At 39.8% G+C, this 18923-nt stretch overlaps 1 protein-coding gene and 1 long non-coding RNA gene across 16 annotated transcripts in view; one reads left to right on the forward strand and one right to left on the reverse strand.

Moving 5' to 3' along the window:
* Window positions 1-18923, reverse strand: part of MICAL3 (microtubule associated monooxygenase, calponin and LIM domain containing 3) — a 241424-nt gene that overhangs the window by 73832 nt on the left and 148669 nt on the right. For all 15 annotated transcript variants that reach the window (XM_072654153.1, XM_072654166.1, XM_072654164.1 and 12 more), the window contains one exon: window positions 1743-1938. In XM_072654153.1, the coding sequence (XP_072510254.1) occupies window positions 1743-1938 (196 nt within the window). The remainder of the gene's footprint in view (window positions 1-1742; window positions 1939-18923) is intronic.
* Window positions 10305-14112, forward strand: LOC140533849 (uncharacterized). The gene is made up of 2 exons (XR_011977078.1): window positions 10305-10839; window positions 13460-14112. It is a non-coding gene; the product is annotated as an uncharacterized lncRNA (long non-coding RNA).

The raw sequence follows: 18923 nt of genomic DNA on the forward strand, positions 1-18923 counted from the left end.
GCAACACACCTATTCTGTCCAGCAGCATATGCAGTGTTCCACCCTGGACACACACTGTGCATCCTTCCTCCTACACCCCTTCTCCTTCCCAAAAGGAAGAGAAGTAGGTGCATCCCCCCCCCCCCCTCTTTCTTGGGGCAATGTTTGATCAGCGTAATTATACTATATTCAGTTTTGAACTGGTTTTTTCCCATATTTTCAATTTCTATTGTTATAATTACTGTGAATATTGTTTTCCTTTTTCTAATTACTACACACTGATTCCTAAGTCTTCAGATACTTATTAACCTACATATTCTTAAAGCATATTCACATATCCATTAGATTCACATATTCTAATTTGTTTATATATTCTCCCACGTGATGGGCATACACCCTGTTTCCATTTCTTACCTACTACAAGGAGTGCCGCTACAAATATTGGATGTTTTGGGGATTTTTCTTTTGGGGTTGATGACTAGCAGGAGAGTCTCAGGGAGCAAAGATATAGACTTTTTTTAAACATAGTTTTAAAAATTACTTTCTAGCATGGTTTGAACAGTGAATCAGCTTTTCTCTAATATTGATTATTCATATCTTTTGTCACCTTTGCCTATTCATTGGGTGTTAGAAAAAAATCGCAGAGTTGTTTTGATCTAAATTATTATTAGTGATCTGGAGTATTCTTTTATATGGATGTTTACAGTTTGCAATTCTCTTGAGAACTGTCTGGTCATATTCCACTAGGAAATGGCTCTTGATCTCTTTGTGATGTTTTGGAGTCATTTTTTCAGTCATATCTTACTTTGTGACCCCATTTGAGGTTTTCTTAGCAAAGATACTGGAGTGGTTTGTCATTTCCTTCTTCAGCTCATTTTACAGATGAGGAAACAGAGGCAAACAGGGTTAAATGACTTGCTTAGGATCATGTATTTAAGGCCAAATTTGAACTCAGGTCTTCCTAACTCCAGGCCAGGTGCTCTATCTACTGTGTCACCTCTTCCAATACTAGTGCCTGTGCTAAGAGTGCAGGTACAATGTCATGAGGAACCAAGGAAAAGGGTTGGTCTCATCCTGCTCCATGGATGATTGATTTGAAGGAAAGAGCCTGATCTTCAGGCTTAGACTTGGTTAAGCTCTGAATAAAGTCTTCGGGTGAACTTAATTAACTATCTACCCTACAGGGAATAGTGATTTTAAAAAGTGGACTTTGTAAAAAGTAACTCATATGGTTCTTTTGTATTCCTCTCAGTGACCAGGTACAGAACTAGGTACATAACTATTAAATCCTTGCTGAATTCTTGAGTTAAATGTTGGCAAAGTCAGTGGTTCAGAGGCTTAGGTCAGTACAAAGATAGGCAGTAGAAAGGGGCTCAGAAGAGCAGAATGAGCAATGACTTTGAAGTGAGAAAACCTGGGCTTGAAGATCAACTTTTCTGCTTCCTCATTATGTGAGTATGGGTATAATTCATCTCACTGTTCTGCACTTCAGTTTCCTCAGCTTTAAGATAGGGGTAATATTTATTCTATCCACTTCACAGGCTAGTTTTGAGGATTCAAGGAGATACTGCATGTGAAAATCCTTGTAAACTGGAAAATGGTGTGTGTGTGTGTGTGTGTGTGTGTGTGTGTGTTTTCTTTTTATTTTCTCTTCAGAGGATGGGCCAAGTTCATTTGGAAACCCAATGGAGGATAGTGTTGCTTGAAATGGGATATACAGGAATATAAAGGCATTGAAGGCATATACATTATGCAATAATAACCTGCTTGCCACGTCCTCTTCAGTCTCTTTGTCCAACACACTACTCAGATTGTGTTCTGCTAGGGTTTCCTCGGGAACCTCTTCAAGTTCTTCTGCCTGTTTCATGGACAGCCTGTAATTCTCCAGCTCAATCCTTTCTGGGGTACCCTTCAGTCTCTTGGCAAGGCTGGGTTCCTCTAAGCCATTCACACTTGAACCTGAAAGATAAATCAAGAGTGAGGTACTGAGATTTGAATTCAAAGCCTGCAGAGAAAAGCAGTGTGTTTGGAAGAAGGAGAGGGAGGGCACCAGTAGGAACAGTACACTTTTAAAACCTGCAGGATAGTCATCATTCATTATACTTCATAGGAAAGTTGCCTTTGGGAAATGGTTGATAAATCCAGAAAGGTAGTTGAGCAAATCTAATGTCAAAAGATCAAGATTTGGTGCAAAATAGGGAAATTCTCCAATCTGAGAATGGAGGTTGAAGGATTATAGGATTCTAATTGCTAGAAAGAATATGACAGTGCCAGGATAGGCCACAGAGTGATAAAATGCTACATTCTCCTATAGAGAACTTGCTCTGGATAAAAGGAATAAGAGAAAGGCCTTAAATTACACAGTAAATGAAATCCAGGCAGAGTAGAAGAAACCTTGTGTATAACTGAATACATATTTTTTTTCCAAAACCAAAGAACTACTCTCTAGAAGACAGTCATAGAATCTCACAATTGGAAGGAACCTCAGAGACCATCTAGTACAGCCTGATGGGAACAAAAGCCCTGATATAACAGATCTGATTTGCAGTGATCTGGTCTTGTTTTCCCTTGGTTCTTCTCCTGCCTGTCTGACTGCTTCTTCTTCAGTCTTCCCTTCCACATGATCATAAATATCACTCTGGAGGGGCCCAAGGCTTCACCCATTCTCTCTTTCTCTAGGTAATCTTATCAACTTACATAAGCCTACTAGTCATCTCTATGCTAATGATTTCTAGATCACCATATCCAGCCCTAGTCTCTCTTCTGTGCATTAGTACCACATCTCCAAATGCCTACTGCACATTTCAATCTAGATATACTACAGGCATACCAAACATATCTTTCCCTACTGATCCAGCCTCTTCTGAATTTCCCTACTGCCCATCACCCAGGCCCACAACCTCATCGTCATCTTTCATTCCTTACTCTTAACTATCTGCCAAATACAGGTAGTTGCTAAATCTTGTCATTTCTATATCCATTAGCATATATCAAGCATCCATCGTCCTTCCAATTCACAGAGCCACCACTTTATTCAAGGGCCTCATCACCTCTCTTGTCTGAACAATGACAACTAGCCTCCCTGCCTCAGATCTCTCCCTATACCAATCCACCCTTCACATGGCTGTCAAACTTATTTCCTTAAATTACAAGTCTGACCACTTCATTCCCCTACTCCATGAACTCTAGTAGTTTCCCTATTGGGGCAGCTAAGCTTGGAGTCAGGAAGACACATTTTTGTGAATTCAAATCTGGCCTCAGACCTGATTAGCTGTGTGATTCTGGGTAAGTCACTTAACCCTGGTTGCCTCAGTTTCCTCAGCTGTAAAATGAGCTGGAGAAGGAAATGGCAAATGGTACCCTTGCTAGAAAACCTCAAATAGGGTCAACAAAGAGTTGGACACAACTGAAAGTGATGAAACATCAAGTTCCCCATTACCTCTAAGATTAAATATAGACTGCCTCAACATCATATCTGCTTGTTAGTTATGAATGAAATTTAATGTATGATAGATAGGCTTCATTTTTCCTCAAGGTGGGAAAAAAAGTTCATCTACCTTGAATTGGGAATTAGCTCATCCTACTGTCCTAATACAAACAAGAGCAGCAGAAAATGAATCACCCAATTAGATTCAATTATCTTTTTTTTTCTTCTTGCCTGTCTATTTGCAGCTATCTCTTTATATTTCTTTAGTTACTGAGAAAAATTCCTAGAATTCTACACTTTTGATTGCTGACTGGGGGATGTTTGAAGTCCTAGGGTAGCCAGATTGTTAAGCCAAATCTTATAAGTTTACAAAAAGTTTGCTATCTTTGTGTGTTCTCATTCTTATTTAACTGGCATTGAGTTCTTACAACGAAGTAAGCTCTATTTAGGTAAGTGGTCTATACATCACTACTGTATTCACACAATAAATATCTCTTATTAAATATCCTCACATCTCTTTCTACTCTAATCTCTGTTTGGTTTTCTGTAAGAAAAAATGGATTTCTTTGCCCATTTCCTCCAGATCACAATTTAAGTACCAGCTTTCCATGTCTCTCTCTCTATGACACAGAAACTATTAAATCCAGTCATTCATTCCTCTTTTTGTTGTGTCCCTTGCTACAATTACCAGTGTTCTTCTAAGAAACCGACTATACATGACTCAATGTTGAGTTCAGATATGAGTCAAAACTTAATTTGATCTGACAGAATTACAATCAGGACAAAGGTCAACATATGGTCAAGTTTAAAGATCAGGCTTAAAATAAACTGATTACCTCTTCATCTCTTTTCTTTTTGCCATTCTGTTAGGGTTTCTTAGAATTTTTTGAGTATCTCCTGAAATATTGTGCGCATGGTTTCAGTAGTGAAAAAGGGATAGGGCAGTATATATAAATGTGAGTTAGATAGTCATATTTCATGGACTGATGAACATTTTCGCAGATTCCAATTTTTTTAGCTGATGTCCAAGGTTGGAATAAGTTATGTTTTGGATCTAGGTGTTTATCTACTTAAAAGTCTCTTGGGTACATTTGAATTAGGAATTCTGGAATTTGGCAGGGAAAGACATCAAATGATGTCTCTCAACTTTGCAGAAGATAGTTTATTGCAATGCTGATATATGTTGGCAAGGAAAATATAGTACATTCATGTATGAGCATAAGAAGGGGTAGGGATAAGTGTATTTGCAAGTTTTGTTGAGTTTCTCAAATATCCTTCTTTTTAGTATATACACCCATGCTAGAGTTATTTTTATAAACACTACTTCATTTTAAGTCCTGAGCTCATTGCACCAAGGGAATTAATCTAAAATTGATGGTATTTAGTGGGACACAGAATACGTGGATTTTAAATAACAAGCAAAAAGAAGGAGGCAAAGCAGACAGCACGTTCCCTTCTCTTTATCCTAAATCGCTTCAGGTGCTATGGGCCAAAACTTGGAAAGAGTTGTCAGTATTAAGGGTGCACAATTAAGAATAATTTATGTTGCCCTCCCCCTTTTCCTTGTTCCAACTTGTATTATGCTCCCCCCCCCCATCCAGAGTCAATAAAAAAGAAAGTTGTTGCGTATGACAACATTTGATTATTTCCTTCTTGGTTCACATTTCTGGCAAGTACCCTTTATGGAGAAATTAAAAGGGGAAGAGAGGGTAAAAAAGAATGTCAGGGAGAGAGTTCAATCATTTCAACAGAAATTTTTCTTGAATCTGGTGAACAGGGCAAAACCCCCCAAAATATCAACATGTATTTTAGGTAGGGCATAGAAAGCAATGAGAATAAGTCCTTGATGATGGCAGAAATATAGAGCAGTAGCCTTCCAACCAAGAAATCTTCTAGGTGTGCCTATAATCATCCCTGTGTATATAATAAATAGAAGGAAAGGGAAAGAAAAAGTGTATTATGAGTAACTGTTGTTGAGGCACAGCTATCGGAGAGAATCAAATTTACTGTGATAAGACTAGAGGCTGAATAAATTTAACCTGAGGAAACAAAAAAGGATAAACCAGTAAGATTTGCTGCTGCATACCTGTGAATCGTGGGACAAGAGGGAAAGAAAAGAATGCAGTGCCTATTTTACCCTTGAGAGCCAGACCATGATGGTCCTCCACCAACCAATCAGATTTCTCTTTTTATTTTCAGGAAGGATGCAAGCCAGTAAGACTGGAAGTAAAGACTGTCAGTCTGTTTTGGAGTGACATTCTTCCTTCCTTCCAGTGTTATTTCTCTACAGTGTTTACAAGAACCACTGACTAATATATCATCAAGCAAGGAAAATTGGTGGTGAAATACCATCCTGCTTAAGGGAGAAGAAATGTTGATTTAATTAGGGCTTGGCCCCAAGAACTAAGAAAGAAACCAGTAATTCTTTCTTGTTGGGTTTATTCATACATCAGTACCTCAAAGGGGATATGGTTACAATTTATAGTTCAGAAGCATGAAGAATTGTCTCATTGTATGTCAGGACAGCTGAATGTAGATGTCATTTGTCCTATTTCAGTGACAAAAGTTCAAGGTCATAGAATCTCAGAGCTGGAAAGGACACGAGGAAATCTAGTCTAACCCTTACCTGAACAAGAATCCTCTCTGTGATGAGACATCACAAGGCTTGTTCAACCTTTAAACCAACTACCTCTAAACTCAGCCTATTCCATTTTGAAATAGATCTGTTTGGAAATTTTTACCTATATTAACCATAGCTCTAAGAAGAGACAACATGTATTCAATAAATCTAACATTCTGAAGTGCCTCTTATGTGCTGGGAATTGGCAATACAAAGACGAAAGTAAAAGTTTCCACCCTCAAGGAAATTATAGTCTAGCTAGAGGAGAGAAAATGTATATGTAAAGGTAGATACAAAAGATATTGAAGGTGACTCTGGGGAAAGGCACTAGCAGCTGTGGGAGTCACGAAAGGCTTCAAGTGTAAGGTGGCAACAGAATTGAGACTTGAAGGCAACTAAGGTTTCTAAGAGGCAGAGATGGGGAGGGAAGGCATTCCAGACATGATGATCATTTATTAAGCATTTTCTTTGTGCCAGGCATTGTTCTGAGCGCTGGTGATTTAAAGAGGCAAAATATAGTCCCTTCCCTCAAAGAGCTTACAGCTGAGTGGGGGAGACAACATGCAAACAAATACAGACAAACCAAACTATATAGTGGATAAATAGGAAATAATTAAGAGAGAGAGAGAGCTCTGGAATTAAGAGATTGGGAAGGCTTCCTGCAGAAGATGGGATTTTAGTTGGGACTTAAAGAAAGCCAGGGAGGTCAGTAGTTGGACTGGAGGTTAAAGTAGGACAAAACAACAGATGAAAGATGGTGTATCCACGTACAAGGAACAATTAGAAGGCCTGGTCATTTTCATAGAAAAGAATAATGTGCCATAAGGATGGGAGGGTAGGTTTGGGTCAGGTGGTGAATAGAGGGGTTAATACTTTCTCCTCATGGGAATAGTGAGCTACTGCAGTTTTAGTAAATAGGGGAGTGGCATGGTCTGATGCGCTTTTGAAAAATCACTTTGCAGCTTTGTAAAGGTTCAAATAGAGAGGGGGAAGAAGCAAGAAGATTAATAGATGAGGCCCTGAATTAAAATAGTGTCTGTGTGAGTAGAGAAAGGAAACAGATGCATGTTATGTTTGGGTGGTAAAAACGACAAGATTTGGCAAGTGAGTGGATACTGGGCTGGATGAGAATGAACCAAGGATGATCTTGAATCAGGGTAATTAGAAGGATGGTGGTGACTCAAGAGAAAATGGGGCCTTCAAAAGACAGTGAGTGTAAGCACAGAAAGGTAATGAGTTCACTTTCAAACATGCTGAGTCTGATATTTCTACCAGATATCCAGTTTGAAATATCCAACAGGTATTTGGAGATGTGGTACCAGGACTCAGGAGAGAAATAAGTGCTGGAAATATAAGGAGTCATTTGCATAGGGATAATTAAGCCCATGGAAAGTGATAAGATCCAAAAGTCAAAGAGTGTACATAGAGAAGGTAAATCCCAGGTCGGAGCCTTAGGGTTTATCTACAGTTGGCGAAATGTGATGATTACGATGCAGCAAAAGACACTGAGAAGGAACAGTCATACAGGGAGGGGAAAATCAAGTACGCAGTTTCACAAAAACTCAGAGAGGGGAGAGTGTACTCAGCAGAAGAAGGGGTTTAACAGTGTCAAATGCTGCAGAGAGCAAGAAGCATGGCAACTTAGAGAACATTGTAAGATTCGGCATTTAGGAGATTATGGTAACTTTTTAGTTAGTTAGAACAATTTCAGTTGAGTACTGAGGTCAAAATACAGCCTGAAGGGTTGAGAAGCGGAAGCACGTTAAAAGAAGTTTGGTTGAGAAGGAAAGGAGAACTAAAGATGCTAGCTTGAGAAGGACCTAGGGAGGGATTTTTTTCTTTCTTTTTTTTAAGGATGGGAGAGATTTGATCAGGTTTGCAGATATCAGGGAAGAAGATGGCAGAAAGGGAGAAAGAAAAAAGAAGATTAGGGAGAGAAGGAAAGAATATTGGAGGGGAAAATCTGTTGGAGAAGAGAGGGTATGGGAACCAAGAGTACATGTAAATGGTTTGGCACTGGCAGGAAGAAGTAAAATCTCTCATCTGGGACTGGATTAAAGGAAGAGGGAAGAAGGGATAATATCTAGGGAGTAGACTACCCTGCATTTTCCTACATTTCTTGATATGATAAATGACATTTTAGAATAAGCCTCCATTTCAGTGCAAATGGGAGTCACGTGCAACCTCTACATCTCAGTATTCCTTTACAAGGGTTTCCTTTATAAGGACTTGAGCCTTGTGCAAGGGCAATCAAGGACATAATATATTTTACCCTGTCTTGGACCCTAAGGCTAATGACAGTCAGAAGATTAGGAAGTTTGTATTTCCTCCCCTGAAACATAATAAATTGTTTCTAAGGCCAGCGACTGACCAACTGTGAACTCAGCATGACTGTATTTTCTGTATACTGTATTATGTGTACTGGTAGGAAATAGCTCACATTCAGTAACCTGCTTACCCTATAAAAGGAGGAGGCTAGGCAATAGAGAGAGTAGAGGGCTGATCTGGAGTCATGAACACCTCAGTTCAAATCCTGATTCAGACACTTACTAGCTATGTGACTGTGGGCAAATCACTTAACTTCTGTAACAATTTCTTCTCCTGTGATATGGGGATAATAACAGAACCTATCTTTCAGGCTTGCTGGGAGAATCAAATGAGACACTTGTCATTTGTCAAGCAGTTAACCATAGCTCCTGACACATAGTAGTACTTAATAAATGCCTGTTTCCTTCCTTATTGGACCAAATGATGCTTCTCCCTGCCTTGGCTTATAACTAAATAAAGCTCTTTACTGACTTGTACTCTAAATTGAAAGCAGTGGATTTTCTTTCCATGACAGCTGGGAGATAAAGAAAAGGAAAGAAGAGGAAAGTTATGGCAAATGGCATCCCTCTTCTTAGCTGTGAGAATGGAGATGGCATAGGAAGTGTAAGAAGAAAAAAGGTCTGGAATGGGATAGAGGATTGATTAGGGAGGACAGGCTTGTCTTGCTGTAGAGTGAGGGACCAGTTGAGATTAGATAAACAAATATTGGATCCAAGCAGCACAGTTGCATCACCTTCTCCAGTTCTGTTCAGTAGTACACACTTAAAAGTGGAGGAGGTAGGTGGTAATCTACTCTAATAATCCAGGGTTGGGGTTTGACTAGGAGTGAGTGGCCACAGGATGAGGCTATGAGGAATTGAGTTGAATTGGTTAACTAAAGAAAGGGTCCAAGGAAGAAGGTCAAAAGAGTAGCAGTGAAGGCCTAGGGAAGTAACAAGGGGTGGAGGAATTAAGATCATAGGGAAGACAATGGACTAACACGGAATTCTCAATCATGGAGGTGAATACTTGGGGCGAAGTCATGGGAGTTGATTAGATTGAAGAACTGGGAAGTGAATGTATTTAAAGGAAGGTCAACATGTATGAGAAAGACTGTATAGCCGGGCACTAAACTTCTTGAGAAAGTAGGAAGAATGACTTGGGGGCAGGTAGATAATATCTGGATTTGGTGATAAATTTGGATAGAGTGAATCTCAAAAGGAGAGACTGCTGCGTGGTGGAGGTGGAAGGTTTGGAAATGGACATGGGAATCCAGAAATATTCTGATTCCTGCTATAGGACCAGCACACTGGAGTGGGTGGGTATGGAGAAGTGGGTCTGAAAGAAGATGAAACCAGTCCTGGAAAAGGCTGAAGCCACTGGTGATATGTGGGGTCCATTTTTAAAAACAGCTTTGTTTGCAAGTACCAAGAATCTAGTGACACCAAAAATAGGCTAACCAGTCACCAACCTCAAAATACAGCTGAGAATAAAAATAAAATTTGAATCCTTTACTATTTTCAAACCTAAATTGATATAATTACTGAAACCAAGAGACACATACATATGATATAATTGATCCAGAAACATTACATAGAACACCTACCACTTGGGGTCACCCTCTAGCCGATACTAGAGGAGCCAGGCTAAGAAGACGGAGTGAAGATGCCAATAAAAGAATTGCTGGGTTGCAGACAGCCAAAGTAAAACCATCTGGGTCAGAACATTTGGTCAGTACCCATCTGTGCCAGTATCTCCCAAGGGGTATGATAATATTTATATTGAGACCTTGTAGGAGAAAGTAGGAGGAAAGGGTTGGTCTATTTTTGAAACTGATTCTTGCGTAAGTCATGCCAGGCACAACCCAAGCCACTATGAGGATAATTGTTTGGTTTGGTTGCCATGACCACAGAATTTATCACCTTTTGGGTAGCCTATAAGTGATGAGCTTCTCCACACTTAGGCTGGTTCTCAGAAAGCAGATGCATCACCCATACTGTACTCACTCCAAGACATTCTAGAATAGCAGAACCTGCCACAGCTTGTGCATAGCCTTAGGGAACCCAGGGCTACCTCTACACAACTTTCAGGTATCAAAGTAGAGCTAGACTTGAGTATAACAAAAAGGAAGCAGGACCCAGGCCTCATTCTACACATTCAAAGACTCGATGTAATGCTCCTGTTTTGGAAGAGTCAGTGCCCACGTCATCCTAATAGTAATGTTTATTATTTTTTTTCTTAAAAGCATGACCAGCTCTTAGCTGATATACACAAGCTTGCAGAGAGAGGCCTTTTTTTATCCCAGTCTGACAAGTATTCAGAAATCTGAGAGCCAGGGAAAACATTAAGGGATGATGCCCTTTGACTGCCTGTTTCGTGTGCATATTCTTTCTCTTCTCTATTTTCTTCCTTCACCGGGAACCTGGGATGCCATGAAACATGATGCTAAGTGGGGTCAGCAACTGACAGGAGGTGACACCATCTAGCCGCATGTTGGGGACGTGGGGTAAGTACTCTTGAATTTTTTTGCTTAGTTCTGCTGTATATTCATTTTCAGGCAGTTTGCCCATTCCTTTTTCCTCCTCTTCTATATAAGTTCAGGGGTAAATGAGTTGAAATTGAATCAGTGTGACAAAGTCCTGAAAAACACACCAGCAAGCCGACACAATACAACTCAGAAGTATCAATAATTTTTACCTAACATTCTACACTTCCATAACTGTAGTGCTGCAGGGGCCTCCTATTGGCTGGAAGAAATAAATGCTTCAATGTGTAACCTGCAGGTAAGAATGGGACTTCACAATTACAAAAGATGATACCCTTTGGGGGTGAGGCAGGGGAGGGTTTAGACCTGTGGTTTCCTGGGAAACCACTCCCAGTGTATAAAGTCCTTACACTGACATGGACTGGCAACTCATTTGTAGCTTAAAATCTTGGAGAGATACTTGGGGTACTGAGAAGTGACTTGCTCAAGGTCATATAGCCAGATTGTACATATTTTATTTCTGGAGGCAATCAGGGTTAAGTGACTTGCCCAGGATTACACAGCTGTGGTTTGCCTCCATTTGATATCTTTTGTAATATGACATAAATGTTCCCCTGTAAATTTCCCATGACACAACTTTCTCTACCAGGGAGCCATTCCTTACAACAAAGACTTCTTATCACTTTAGCACATAACAATCCTTCCTCCAGGCTTTTCATTCTGAGGTTTTCTGCTCTTTTTTATGTTGTTGTTGCTTCAATGTTTATAAAACCATCTGTGTGTTTTGCATGCGTATTTCTTTAGAGGCAACAAGCTAAAGTTACATCAGAGGCTACCTCCGCCTCTTCCCATAGGGCCTGCCTGTTGAACCCTTTTACTAAGAGAAGTAGCAGCCTAAAGCCTAAGATGGCAGAAGATAGGACTTCTCTGAAAGAATAAGCTGTTAGACTAGTTGTTTTCCAATCTTTTTTTCCATTTGTGTTTAACTCTGTGACATCCCCCTCTTTGCTGTTTTGTGTGTGTGTGTGTGTGTGTGTGTGTGTGTGTGTGTGTGTATGCGTGCGCACTTGGCAGCGATACTGGAGCAGTGTGTCATTTCCATCTCCAGCTCATTTTACAGATGAGGAAACTGAGGCAAACAGGATTAAATGACTTGCCCAGGGCCACACAGCTAGTAAATGTCTGAGGATGGTTTTGGACTCAGGTCTTCTAGCTGCCCCTGAGACTACTACCATAACTTTAGATTCTAATCCCATTTTTTGGGAAGGGAAAGCCCACCTTCCTTTCTCTGGTTCCACCTCTCTCCCCAAAGCATTTACAAAGGGTTGCTGGGGTGGCAGCTACCATGTCCATGCTATAGTCTTCTTATTCTGCCTGACTTAGGCCACAATACTGTACTCTCCCACTATTCTCCATGTGCTCTCCTTTTCTCTTAATGTTTAAAGATTTTTTTTTGGAGAAAAATATGAAATGGGCAGTTGGTAAAAGTGAAAATATAAGTAATAATTGACATTCACCAAGCTCTTTAAGATTTGCAGAGTGATTAGCATATGCTATCCTTTCACTCACAGTCCTATGGGTGCGACAGGCATTATCGTCTCCATTTTACAGATGTAGAAAATGAGGTGGAAGGTGGTTAAGTAGTCACTCCAATTTCTACATTGTATTATGCTACCTAGCTTCTTCAGCAAATGACACCTTGGATTGGTTTCTGACTCTGAAATGAGTCACTATATATTACTATCTTTTCCCAATGGACCAATAGGTTGCTGCCTGGCTCTGAGAAATCTCTGTTTGAATGACCAAATATGCTAACAATGCTATTGTGAATGAAGGGACATCCAACTATTTTTAAGCAGAGAAAACACTCCCAATTTGGAACTAAGGAAAAAAGATTTACTAAAAGCAGGTTATAAAGTCCTTTAGTTTACACAAAATCTTCTTTTGCTTATTGTAAAGATACTATAATTACAAACATTTGCTTTCCACCCCCTGCTCTGCTTATTTAACTTAGACTTGACATGTCCTGCTGAACATTTTTATGGCTTTTCCAGCTATTCTCTCATTCCAGGAGTGTGGTGACCACCCTGCCTTTAGAGAGGGCTCCTCCTGTTTAGGACACCAGAAAAACAAACTTTTACAATGTTGCTGGGCTAAAATCATCCTTGCCTCTTTACATTTGTGCCACAATAGTTCTTCTCTGTGGTAACTCACTGATGTGGAATATGAATTAATTTTGTTTTTGTACAAACACACAACAAGAAGACAAAAAAACATTACTCCCTAAGCATGGAGCAAATATTATGGAACCAGCCCTTTCTCCCTAATGAATAGGAACTTCATCCCTTATTTCTTCATCACTAGGTATAAATGAATTGATGCTGGGCTACTGGGTTAATTTGGCTACGTGCTCAATTATAATTGCTGTGGAGATCTTTAACTACAGGAAAAGTCTGGAAATTCTGAGTTAAACATTTCATAAAAGATGTCAAGAAAATGAAATCCAAGAAGCAAACAGCACAATAATATGCCAGAGAAAGTTTAAATGAGAGGTATGGATGCCATCCAGGCTTGAAGGTGAGTTTCTCAAGGTTCTTATACCCTAAAATATGTGACTCTGGCTAATCTTCCTTTTGGGCAGCTAGGTGGAGAATTGGATAGAGCGTCAGGTCTGGTGTCAGAAAAACATCTTTGCAAGTTCCAATCTGGCTAGAGACACTAACTAGCTGTGTGATCCCGAGCAAGTCACTCAAGCCTGTTTGCCTCAGTCCTTCTTCTGTAAAACGAGCTAAAGAAGAAAATGGCAAACCACTCCAGGATCTTTGCCAAGAAAACACCAACTGGGGTCCCAGAGAGTTGGACACAACCAAAATAAATGAACAACAAAATCTTCCCTTCCTTCCCTCTGCTCAGTTTTCATTTTAACTGAAGGAATGATCTACTATTGTGTTTTCAATTTTTACCTAAGCATGTTCCCTGTCTTGTGTGAACTATTACACCAGCTTCTACCTGATATCCTTGCCTCCAGCTTCTCCTTCTTTTTCCCTCTCCCCACTCCAATCATTCTTCCCACAGCTGCCAAAGAGATTTTTCTAAAAATTACAGGTCTGACCATGTTACTTCCCTACTCAAGTTCTAATGGATCATTATTATTCCTTCGTAGAGTGCCTGGCCCTATGTAAGCGCTAAATAAATGTTGTTTATTATTGTTGTTATTATCATTGTAGGATCAAATAAAAACTCCTAGGTTCAGCATCCAAAGTCCTTTGAATAAATACATGTCTATTTGCTTGATCCTAAGTTGCCAGATTTATATTTTTAAACTGTTCCCTTTGTTTTGGGCAAAAGGCATGATGATACACTTCAACAGTGTGCCAAAAGCAAATTGAAATTGTTCAAATGAATTAGGGACTTCATATTCAGGGAGCCCATAGGGAGCACACTGGGCAGCCAGGTGGTACAGTGGATAGAGCACCAGTGCAGGAGTCAGGAGGACCTGAGTTCAAATCTCACCTCAGACACTTGACACTCACTAGCTGTGTGACCTTGGGCCAGGTCACTTAACCCCAGTTGCCTCATCCTGGGTCATCTCCTGTCATCCTGATGAATATCTGGTCACTGGATTCAGATGGCTCTGGAGGAGAAGTGAGGCTGGTGACCTGCACAGCCCTCCCTTATTTAAAACAAAGTCAAGTGCAAGTCATGTCATCATTTCTCTGATGGCATGGTTTTCTTCAGCAATGAAGGATGAACACACACACAGGGAGCACACTAGCTTATTCCATCCAAGGTCCCTGGAGGTCCCTTCCAACGTTAACAACCTCGTACATTTTGGTGGTAAAAGAACAAAGTCATAAAATAGCCTCCAACCACATAAATTAAGAATTATAGAAGTAATTTAAAGTATGTCCAGGTTCTGCCCAAGGCAAGAGGTATAAACAGGTGTAAACCTATAACTAAAAAGAAGTCGGGGACATGTATGGAATTACAAAGGAATACCTTTGTTAAGAAAATGTGAATGGCTGCTCTTAATGTGACTCAAGATGGCTTTTGTTGTTTCCTCCTTATAAGGAGAATTTTCATTTTAGGGAACATACCATTTCCCTAGAAGCACTAACTGCCTCCTTGATCAAAACTACACTAATACTTTATGTTAATTATTGTAAAACTTCTGATTTTCTTATTTATCTATTCATCCATTTATATTATTTTGCAATGTAGATCACTCAGTTGCAGCCAAAATCTGGCAAAAGACTCTTTGCATTTTATAAAACTCCACTTCTTGGGACAAAATACCATCATTAACTCATCATCTTCACTCATCCCACAAATCCAATCAATGGCCACATCTTGTTTCTATCTCCTGCAACATCTTTTGCACCTGTCTCCTCTCTACTCAAGGTTGCCACCTTCGTTTAGGCCCTCCTCACCTCCTGAAAGGAATATTGCATTAGCTTAAGTGATTCCTCCCCTCAAGTCTCTTCCCTCCAATCTATCCTTCACACAGCTGACAAACAGATTTTTCTTAAAATATAGTCTAGCCTGTCACTGTCTTTTTCAATAAAACAGTGGCATTACCTCTAAGATCAAATATAATCTCTCCAGTCTGATACTAAAAGCCTTTCATGATTTGGTCCCAGACTAACTTTCCAAAACTCTGACACATTACTCCCCTCAACGAATTCTACGATCCAGTCACAATGGCCCATTTCTGAATGCTAGCACACAATGTCTCCCGTCTCTAATAATAAGAGCTCACATTATTTATATGTTGTTTACTATGTGACAAGTACTTCACAAATATCATTAAATTTTATCTTCACAATAACCCTGGGAAGTAGATACTATTATTATCCCCATTTTATAGAATAGGAAACTGAGGCAAAGAGCAGTAAGTTACTTGCCCAGGGTTACACAGTAAGTGTCAGAGGCCAGATCTTTCTGACTCTAGGTCAAGAGTTCTGTGCAGTATGGTGCCACCTAGCTGCCTTTGCATCTTTATACTGTCCACCCCTCCATGTCTGGAATGCACTTCTTAATCACCTCCTATTTTTGGAGTTGCTGATTTCCATCAAAACTTATCCAAGTACTAATTCCTGATTCCCACCCCCAACCCCTGCCATAGCTGTTGGTGCCCTCCTCAGAAACTATCTTGTACTCATTCTGTATCTATTCATATGTGTCAATATACATGTCTATATACAGTTATGCTGATTTCCCCACTAGAATGTAAGGTCCCTTGCGGGCAGGGGCACAGGTTTTTGTTATCAAAATCCTCAGCACTTAACACAGTGCCTGGTACATAGCAGGAAAAAGACAGCAACTGGGCATGTGACTGAATTGGTATAAGGAGTATAAGATATTCCAAGTGCGCCTTTTCTGCAACTTATGTAGTCTTAGAGCATAGCTGGAGATCTGAGAGGTTAAATGGAAGCTGGCCCAGGGTCAGAGAAACAGTATATGTCCAAGGTGGTACTTGAATAATGGTAAGAATAATGACTAACATTTATATAGCACTTATATATATTAATTATATATTATTATGTTATGTTATTATATAATATATATTATATATAATATATTACATGAATATGTATGTATGTATGTACCAGGCACTGTGCTAAGAGCTTTGTGATTATTATTTTATATGACCCTGACAATAACCCTAGGAGCAAGGTACTATTAATCCATTTTACAGAGGAGGAATTCAGGTCTTTACGGCCCCAAGGCCAGGTCTCTAACCATTTCACGGTGCTGCCTCTTGACACACCCCAGACTGAATAATTGCTTATTGACTGATAGTGAATAAAGAAGAAATATAAATACAGAAAACGACTGATTACCGCAAGTTGCACCAACTGAGAACTAAGAGCAAAATGCTATATAACAGCATTTGGCAAGCAGCTGGGGACATCGTTCATTTGTCTGTGAAGTATGCCTTGGACCAAGACCCCTTCTGCAAGAAAATGTGGAATACAGGCTGGCATCCTTATGATGCTAAAGCACTATGGGTAACATTATGCCTGTTATTAGAGCCCAAATCACCAGACTGAGACACTTCTACTTAATCCTATTTAAGTAAACTAAAAAACCAGGTGAAATATCTAAAATAAAATGTAATGTAAACCTTATTTATGACCATTTACATTTTTAGTTACTACAACTCTAAAGACCACAAAGTGTCCCGGATTTGGGTGACATATTTAGCACATCCATGAATATTGGGGAAAAGAGCAACCTTGAACACATCCAAGCATTTCCAAACAGCTGGCATGAAACCGAGGTAAATTTCCATCACCCTAATTCTGCTTCTTACAAGTCAGAAACGGCTGAGCCCTTCATGGCTTTTCTTCTTTTCTCACAAAATTCATGCTGAAGCAGGCCAATTTTCTATAGAACCAATGTGGAATACAACGCAACCTACAAAGGAGATGATGACGCTTGGAAGGCCAATGAAAATCACTGTCAGTCATCAGCTGACAGCGGTTCCCCTTTAGCTCTTTCTAGGGCAGTTTTTTTTAATTTTAATTTTCACAAATGTGAAGCTGCTACGTATGACCTGTACGGATTTTGTGGGACTTTCCCTCACACTTGATTATCCTACTTTGAGAGCTTTCCACATAGGCCTGACCACCTCCGATTCTGAAGTACTGTCAAGTTTGTTTTCTTTCTTGGATTTGATTTCCTTTGAAGTTCCTCCAAGTACCATCTTCTTCCCCACTTCACCCCCGCATCCCCCAAACTACCTTGCATCATTCTGTATATATTTATATATGTCAATATAGGTGCACAGCCAGGGATAATTATTTCTTCTAATGCAGAGAGTTCTGAAGGTCCATGAACATGGTTTTAATTTTATTTTTTAATATTTTACTTTGAAGACATTTCCATATAACTTGTATTCCTTTGTAATCTTATGTATTGTATTCTTAATTTGTCAATTTGGAAATTATTCTGAGGACGGTTCACAGACTTCACCAGACTGCCAAAGGGTTCTATGACCAACCCCTCCCCAAAGAGATTCAAGAATCCCTGTTTTAGTGCCTTCCCCTTCCCCAGAAGTTAAGGGTATGAAGGCCACATCTAGAGGCATCCCAGGCTGCCCTCAGTTTTCACTCAACAGACATAGGAACCTGAGATACCGTAACAGTGCTCTCTAGCTTGCTCTATGACCTAAATCTAGCAATAATGACAAGAGTTGAAATTTATACATTACTTTATAATTTAACAAAGTGCTTTATGTTTACGAACTCATTTGATCCTAAGAATCCTATGGAGTAGAAACTAAATGGTATTTTGCCATTTTACAGGAAAAGAATAGATGTTGAGAGTGGTTAAGTGACTTCAGATCATGAATCTGGAGACTGAAGGAACCCTAAAGGTTATTTAGTCCAACAGTGTACACAGATAAAGAAGCTGAGGCCCAGACTCACACAGGCTGAAAGTTTGAAGAGATCTGAAGATTTGAACTCAGGTCCTATAGCTCCCCCCAACTTCTACACTATCTCTAAAAAGTATGTCCTTTAGAATCTTTCAAGATTTAAATGGGGATACGCAAGAGAATCTGAAATATTATAGGAGTATTTCCTCAAAGCCTATCTTTCTTGGCAAGAGATTCACATGCTGAAAAGTGATCAGCCAAACCATGTCTGATATTAAAAAACAAGGCTTTCACTTTTCCATGGGGACGTGGGAGCCCCCACAATCTTTGAAACAAATAAGGATAGTCAAGTCAGACAAATCCATATACTTGCCACGTATCAAAATCTCTCATTCTGCCACTGGAGTCTAGCAAGGTGTGCATGTGTTTGTTCTTTATTACTGAAGAAGATCATGCCATCAGGGAAATGATGACATGACTTGCACTTGACTTTGTTTTGAGTGAGGGAGGGCTGTGCAGGTCACCAGCCTCACTTCTCCTCCAGATCTATCTGAATCCAGTGACCAGATATTCATCAGGATGACTGGAGATGACCCAGGATGAGGCAGTTGGGGTTAAGTGACTTGCCCAAGGTCACACAGCTAGTGAGTGTCAAGTGTCTGAGGTGAGATTTGAACTCAGGTCCTCCTGACTCCTACACTGGTGCTATATCCACTGCACCACC

The sequence above is a fragment of the Notamacropus eugenii genome, chromosome 3 (genome assembly GCF_028372415.1).
Source record: "Notamacropus eugenii isolate mMacEug1 chromosome 3, mMacEug1.pri_v2, whole genome shotgun sequence".
Taxonomy (NCBI): domain Eukaryota; kingdom Metazoa; phylum Chordata; class Mammalia; order Diprotodontia; family Macropodidae; genus Notamacropus; species Notamacropus eugenii.